The sequence below is a fragment of the Somniosus microcephalus genome, chromosome 6 (genome assembly GCF_052327205.1).
Source record: "Somniosus microcephalus isolate GS21.2 chromosome 6, FLI_Smic_1.0, whole genome shotgun sequence".
Taxonomy (NCBI): Eukaryota; Metazoa; Chordata; class Chondrichthyes; order Squaliformes; family Somniosidae; genus Somniosus; species Somniosus microcephalus.
The window spans coordinates 281,890,975-281,898,361 of record NC_140992.1 but is presented as its reverse complement, the minus strand read 5'-3'; the positions used below and the strand labels follow the sequence as shown (position 1 = coordinate 281,898,361).

The 7,387-nt window shown below is 65.1% G+C and overlaps 2 protein-coding genes across 2 annotated transcripts in view; one reads left to right on the top strand and one right to left on the bottom strand.

Moving 5' to 3' along the window:
- Nucleotides 1-247: 247 nt before the first annotated feature.
- Nucleotides 248-5,988, bottom strand: chtf8 (CTF8, chromosome transmission fidelity factor 8 homolog (S. cerevisiae)). The gene is given in 4 exon segments (XM_085991965.1): nt 248-586; nt 1,323-1,378; nt 1,381-1,439; nt 5,880-5,988. Coding segments are annotated over 4 exon segments (396 nt in total). The 5' UTR covers nt 5,903-5,988; the 3' UTR covers nt 248-328.
- A 364-nt stretch (nt 5,989-6,352) lies between these two features.
- Nucleotides 6,353-7,387, top strand: part of utp4 (UTP4 small subunit processome component) — a 39,440-nt gene continuing 38,405 nt past the window's right edge. Inside the window, exon 1 of the mRNA XM_085991964.1 lies at nt 6,353-6,508. Within this exon, the coding sequence (XP_085848090.1) occupies nt 6,353-6,508 (156 nt within the window). The remainder of the gene's footprint in view (nt 6,509-7,387) is intronic.

Here is a 7,387-nt window from a genome sequence, read left to right as displayed (position 1 = left end):
GCTGCTCAGGAAGAGTCCCGATAGGGACAACCACCCACTGCGGAGCCCCAGCCCCACCGCGGAGCCCCGGCCCGGCCCCACCCGCGGAGCCACAGCCCCACCCACAGAGCCCCGGCCCGGCCCCACCCGCGGAGCCACGGCTCGGCCCCACCGCGGAGCCCCAGCCCCACCGCGGAGCCCCGGCCTGGCCCCACCCGCGGAGCCACAGCCCCACCCACAGAGCCCCCGGCCCGGCCCCACCCGCGGAGCCACAGCCCCACCCACGGAGCCCCGGCTCGGCCCCACCGCGGAGCCCCAGCCCCACCCGCGGAGCCCCGGCCTGGCCCCACTACAACTTCTTGGGCACGTTAGTAATAATGGGCTTTGGACGGGTTTTGAAGATGATTTTTTTCTTGATGAGTGCGGTGACCTGGTAGCGGGTTGAAGCGCTCTCTTCACTCGCTCCTTGCTCAGGTGTCTCAGTTTCCATCGGGCTCTCGGCTCCAGCCCTTGTGGCGGTCTGTTTTACCAGCACTGCAAATGGCCTCTCCAGGTGGTTGACTTTACCATACAGGATGTGGTGGCCAATTATCAGTATTGGGACGCCCTGGGGATGGGGAAAGAGGGTATTAAATGCACCACAGAGATTACTCAATCCAGAAAATGGAAGGACAAAACAATCTTATTGATTAGCAACATTGAGATCAGATATTGTGCCCAATAACAGAGGTAGAAACAACCTCAAACCAACAAACAGGAGCACGCTGGGCTAATGGCCGAATGCAGCCGGGTATGGTACCGAGCTACACACACCAAGCAGGGACAGTGACTGAGCACTTGGACAAGCATTAACTGATCAAAGAGAATGTGGATTTGTGACGGGTAGACCATGTCTGACTAATCTAGCTGAGGTCACCAGCAGGAAGTTACAAAGGAACAGACACTTTGAGAGAGTGGGCAAAATTATAGTAAATGGAGTTCAACGTGGGAAGTGTGAGGTCATCCACTTTGGATCAGAGAAAGACAATCAGAATATTTTCTTAATGTCGAGAGACTAGGGGCTGTGGAGGAGCAAATGGATTTAGGGATCCATGTGCAGAAATAATTAAAAAGGCTAATGGAATGTTGGCCTTTACCTCAAGGGTGATAGAATACAAAGGGCAAGAAGGGACGCTCCAGCTGTACAGAGCCTTGGTCAGACCCCACCTGGACACTGTGTTCAGTTCTGGGCCCCGCACCTCAGGAAGGATGTATTGGCCTTGGAGAGGGAGCAGCACAGATTCACCAGAATGAAACCGGGTGTGGTGACGGGTGGGGAGGGCGGTGTGTCGAGGGCTCTTTACCTGTCTGGTGTAGTGCAGGTCTCCCATCAGGTTTCCAGCCAGGCCAGTGCGGTGCGAGATTCGATCTCTCCCTGCAGTTCCATCATTACCCATTCTGGAGCTGAGCCGTCTCGGGGTCTGAAAGGAGCAGAGAATCAATCTGCAGCACAAGGAGAACACACGAGGCAGGCTGAGGGTCACTGGGGCACAAAGAGATCGGATGGAAACCACGACAAATTAACAAGTCTGAAGAAAAATTTGTAATTTCCCCCGACCCTTATGCTCCCTCTCACCATCCCTCCCTCCCTGTCTCCCCCTCTCTCTGTCTGTCTCCCTCCCTCTCCCCGTCTGTCTCCCTCTCTCCCCCCTCCTTCCCTCCCCCCTCTCCTTCCCTCCCCCCCTCTCCTTCCCCTCCCCTCCCTCTCCCCCCCTCCTTCCCTCCCTCTCTCCCCCCTCCTTCCCCTCCCCCCCTCCCTCTCTCCCCCCTCCTTCCCTCCCTCTCTCCCCCCTCCTTCCCTCCCTCTCTCCCCCCTCCTTCCCTCCCTCCCTCCCCCCTCTCCTTCCCCTCCCTTTCCCCCCTCCCCTCCTCTCTCCCCCCCTCCTTCCCTCCCCCCTCCTTCCCTCCCTCTCTCCCCCCTCCTTCCCTCCCCCCTCCCCCCTCCCTCTCTCCCCCCCCTCTCCCCCCTCCCTCTCTCCCCCCCCCTCTCTCCCCCTCCTTCCCTCCCTCTCTCCCCCCTCCCTCTCTCCCCCCTCCTTCCCTCCCTCTCCCCCCTCCTTCCCTCCCTCTCTCCCCCCCTTCCCTCCCTCTCTCCCCCCCTCCTTCCCTCCCTCTCTCCCCCCTCCTTCCCTCCCTCTCTCCCTCCCTCCCCCCCTCCTTCCCTTCCCCCTCCTTCCCTCCCTCTCTCCCCCCCTCTCTCTCCTCCTCTCTCTCCCTCCCTCCTCCTCTCTCCCTCCCTCTCTCCTCCCTCTCCCTCCTCCTCTCTCCCTCCCTCCTCCTCCTCCTCTCTCTCCCTCCTCCCTCGTCTCTCTCCCTCCCTCTCTCCCCGTCTTTCTCTCCCTCCCTCTCTCCCCCTCCCTCTCTCCCAGTCTTTCCCCCCCTCCCCGTCTCTCTCCCTCCCTCTCCCCCCCTCTCTCTCCCCCTCCCCCCTCTCTCTCCCCCTCCCCCCCTCTCTCTCCCCCTCCCCGTCTCTCTCCCCCTCCCCCCTCTCTCTCTCCCCTCCCCGTCTCTCTCCCCCTGTATCTCTCTCCCTCCCTCTCCCCGTCTCTCTCTCCCTCCCTCTCCCCGTCTCTCTCTCCCTCCCCGTCTCTCTCTCCCTCCCTCTCTCCCCGTCTCTCTCTCCCTCCCTCTCTCCCCGTCTCTCTCCCTCCCTCTCTCCCGTCTCTCTCTCCCTCCCTCTCTCCCCGTCTCTCTCTCCCCCCCTCTCTCTCCTTCCCTCTCCCCCGTCTCTCTCTCTCCTTCCCTCTCCCCCCGTCTCTCTCTCTCCTTCCCTCTCCCCCGTCTCTCTCTCCTTCCCTCTCCCCCGTCTCTCTCTCCTTCCCTCTCCCCCCGTCTCTCTCTCCTTCCCTCTCCCGTCTCTCTCTCCCTCCCCTCTCTCCCCGTCTCTCTCTCCCTCCCCGTCTCTCTCTCCCTCCCTCTCTCCCCGTCTCTCTCTCCCTCCCTCTCTCCCCGTCTCTCTCCCCGTCTCTCTCTCCCTCCCTCTCTCCCCGTCTCTCTCTCCACCCCCTCTCTCTCCTTCCCTCTCCCCCCGTCTCTCTCTCTCCTTCCCTCTCCCCCATCTCTCCTTCCCTCTCCCCCCGTCTCTCCTTCCCTCTCCCCCCGTCTCTCTCTCTCCTTCCCTCTCCCCCCCGTCTCTCTCTCTCCTTCCCTCTCCCCCGTCTCTCTCTCCTTCCCTCTCCCCCCGTCTCTCTCTCCTTCCCTCTCCCCCCGTCTCTCTCTCCTTCCCTCTCCCGTCTCTCTCTCCCTCCCCTCTCTCCCCCCCTCTCTCTCCCTCCCTCTCCCCGTCTCTCTCTCCCTCCCCGTCTCTCTCTCCCTCCCTCTCTCCCCGTCTCTCTCCCTCCCTCTCTCCCCGTCTCTCTCTCCCTCCCTCTCTCCCCGTCTCTCTCTCCACCCCCTCTCTCTCCTTCCCTCTCCCCCCGTCTCTCTCTCTCCTTCCCTCTCCCCCATCTCTCCTTCCCTCTCCCCCCGTCTCTCTCTCTCCTTCCCTCTCCCCCCGTCTCTCTCTCCTTCCCTCTCCCCCCGTCTCTCTCTCCTTCCCTCTCCCGTCTCTCTCCCTCCCTCCCCTCCCCCCCCTCTCCCCCTCCCTCTCCCCCCGTCTCTCCCCCTCCCTCTCCCCCCGTCTCTCTCCCCCTCCCTCTCCTCTCTCCCCCCGTCTCTCTCCCTCCTCTCTCCCTCTCCCCGTCTCTCTCTCTCCCTCTCGCCGTCTCTCTCTCCCTCTCCCCGTCTCTCTCTCTCCCTCTCCCCGTCTCTCTCCCTCTCCCCGTCTCTCTCCCTCTCCCCGTCTCTCTCTCTCTCCCCCGTCTCTCTCTCTCTCCCTCTCCCCGTCTCTCTCTCTCCCTCTCCCCGTCTCTCTCTCTCTCCCTCTCCCCGTCTCTCTCTCTCTCTCCCTCTCCCCGTCTCTCTCCCTCTCCCCGTCTCTCTCTCTCTCCCTCTCCCCGTCTCTCTCTCTCCCTCTCCCCGTCTCTCTCCCTCTCCCCGTCTCTCTCTCCCTCTCCCCGTCTCTCTCTCCCTCTCCGTCTCTCTCTCCCTCTCCGTCACCCTCTCCGTCTCTCTCTCCCTCACCGTCTCTCTCTCTCCCTCTCCCTCTCCCCCTCTCCGTCTCCATCTCTCCCCGTCTCTCTCTCTCTCCCCGTCTCTCTCCCTCTCTCTCTCTCTCTCTCCCCGTCTCTCTCTCCTTCCCTCTCCCGTCTCTCTCCCTCCCTCCCCTCCCCCCCTCTCCCCTCCCTCTCCCCCCGTCTCTCCCCCTCCCTCTCCCCCCGTCTCTCTCCCCCTCCCTCTCCTCTCTCCCCCCGTCTCTCTCCCTCCTCTCTCCCTCTCCCCGTCTCTCTCTCTCCCTCTCGCCGTCTCTCTCTCCTCTCCCCGTCTCTCTCTCTCCCTCTCCCCGTCTCTCTCCCTCTCCCCGTCTCTCTCCCTCTCCCCGTCTCTCTCTCTCTCTCCCCGTCTCTCTCTCTCTCCCTCTCCCCGTCTCTCTCTCTCCCTCTCCCCGTCTCTCTCTCTCTCTCCCTCTCCCCGTCTCTCTCTCTCTCTCCCTCTCCCCGTCTCTCTCCCTCTCCCCGTCTCTCTCTCTCTCCCTCTCCCCGTCTCTCTCTCTCCCTCTCCCCGTCTCTCTCCCTCTCCCCGTCTCTCTCTCCCTCTCCCCGTCTCTCTCTCCCTCTCCGTCTCTCTCTCCCTCTCCGTCACCCTCTCCGTCTCTCTCTCCCTCTCTCCCTCACCGTCTCTCTCTCTCCCTCTCCCTCTCCCCCTCTCCGTCTCCATCTCTCCCCGTCTCTCTCTCTCTCCCCGTCTCTCTCCCTCTCTCTCTCTCTCTCTCCCCGTCTCTCTCTCCCTCCCTCTCCCCATCTCTCTCCCTCCCTCTCCCCATCTCTCTCACTACCTCCCCCTGTCTCTCTCCCCCTCTCTCTCTCTCTCTCCCTCTCTCTCCCCATCTCTCTCCCTCCCTCTCCCCATCTCTCTCCCTCCCTCCCCGTCTCTCTCCCTCCCTCTCCCCGTCTCTCTCTCTCCCTCCCTCTCCCTCCCCGTCTCTCTCCCTCCCTCTCCCCGTCTCTCTCCCCCCCTCTCTCCCTCCCTCTCCCCCCCTCTCTCCCTCCCTCTCTCTCCCTCCCCCCTCTCCCCGTCTCTCTCCCCCCCCTCTCCCCGTCTCTCTCCCTCCCTCCCCCCCCCCTGTCCCCGTCTCTCTCTCCCCCCCCTCTCCCCGTCTCTCTCTCCCCCCCCTCTCCCCGTCTCTCTCCCCCCCCTCTCCCCGTCTCTCTCCCTCCCTCCCCCCCCGTCCCCGTCTCTCTCTCCCCCCCCTCTCCCCGTCTCTCTCCCCCCCCCTCTCCCCCCCCTCTCCCCGTCCCTCTCCCCGTCTCTCTCCCCCCCTCCCGTCCCCGTCTCTCTCTCCCCCCCTCTCCCCGTCTCTCTCCCCCCCCTCTCCCCGTCTCTCTCCCCCCCCCCTCTCCCCGCCCCCGTCTCTCTCCCCCCCCTCTCCCAGTCTCTCTCCCTCCCCGTCTCTCTCCCCCCATTCCCTCTCTCTCCCCCCTCCCTCTCCCCCCATTCCCTCTCTCTCCCCCCGTCTCCCTCCCCCCCTCTCTCTCCCCCCGTCTCCCTCCCCCCCTCTCTCTCCCCCCTCCCTCTCCCCCCATTCCCTCTCTCTCCCCCCGTCTCCCTCCCCCCCCTCTCTCTCCCCCCCTCTCTCTCTCCCTCTCTCCCCGTCTCTCTTTCCCTCTCTCCCCGTCTCTCTCTCTCTCTCTCTCCCCCTGTCTCTCTCTCCCCCTCCTGTCTGTGTGTGTGTGTGTGTGTGTGTGTGCGCCTCTCTCTCTCCCTCCCTGTGTGTGTGTGTGTGTGTGTGTGTGTGTGTCTCTGTCTCTGTCTCTCTCTCTCACCCTCTCAGGATTATTTGAACCATTCTTTCTCGCGTCCTGTTCAGTTTTCCCGCCTGGCATCACTTCCGTTCTCCCGCGGAGCTTCAGTGTCAGCTTCCGGGTGAAGGGTTAGAGCTCCCGGACCGCGCGGAGTAAAAACCCAAAATCTGAAACTCCGGCCCCGAGACACAGAAACCCGGCCCCGAGGCCCCAGAGCCCGGGACACAGAGAGACCCGGCCCCGAGGCCCCAGAGCCCGGGACACAGAGAGACCCGGCCCCGAGGCCCCAGAGCCCGGGACACAGAGAGACCCGGCCCCGAGGCCCCAGAGCCCGGGACAGAGAGACCCGGCCCCGAGGCCCCAAAGCCCGGGACACAGAGAGCCCGAGGCCCCAGAGCCCAGACCCCGGGACACAGAGACCCGGCCCCGAGGCCCGGGACACAGAGCCCAGCCCCCGGCCCGCGGAGACAGTGAGGGGGAGCCCCCGGCCCAGCATGGGCGAGTTCCAGGTGCACTGCGTGCGGTTCTTTGCCTTTGAGCCGGCGGCGATCCGCTGCCTGGCCTACAGCCGCCCGGAGCGCCTGGCGCTGGCGCGGAGCAACGGCTCGTTGGAGATCTTCAACCTGGCCAGCAACTTCATCCAGGAAAAGGTAAAGCCCAGGCCCCGAGCCCGGCACCGCTCACACACATTCCCGCAGGCACAACGGCTATTACAGCCCCGGCAGTACTGAGGGAGCGCCGCACTGTCGGAATGGCGGTACTGAGGGAGCGCCGCACTGTCGGAGGGGCAGTACTGAGGGAGCGCCGCACTGTCGGAGGGGCAGTACTGAGGGAGCGCCGCACTGTCGGAGGGGCAGTGCTGAGGGAGCGCCGCACTGTCGGAGGGGCAGTACTGAGGGAGTGTCAGAGGGGCGGTACTGAGGGAGGGCCGCACTGTCGGAGGGGCGGTACTGAGGGAGCGCCGCACAGTCGGAGGGGCGGTGCTGAGGGAGCGCCCGCACTGTCGGAGGGGCAGTGCTGAGGGAGCGCCGCACTGTCGGAGGGGCAGTGCTGAGGGAGCGCCGCACTGTCGGAGGGGCAGTACTGAGGGAGTGTCAGAGGGGCGGGTACTGAGGGAGGGCCGCACTGTCGGAGGGGCGGGTACTGAGGGAGCGCCGCACAGTCGGAGGGGCGGTACTGAGGGAGCGCCGCACTGTCGGAGGGGCAGTGCTGAGGGAGCGCCGCACAGTCGGAGGGGCAGTGCTGAGGGAGCGCCGCACAGTCGGAGGGGCAGTGCTGAGGGAGCGCCGCACTGTCGGAGGGGCAGTACTGAGGGAGTGTCGGAGGGGCGGTACTGAGGGAGGGCCGCACTGTCGGAGGGGCAGTGCTGAGGGAGCGCCGCACAGTCGGAGGGGCGGGTACTGAGGGAGCGCCGCACTGTCGGAGGGGGCGGTACTGAGGGAGGGCCGCACTGTCGGAGGGGCAGTACTGAGGGAGGGCCGCACTGTCGGAGGGGCAGTACTGAGGGAGGGCCGCACTGTCGGAGGGGC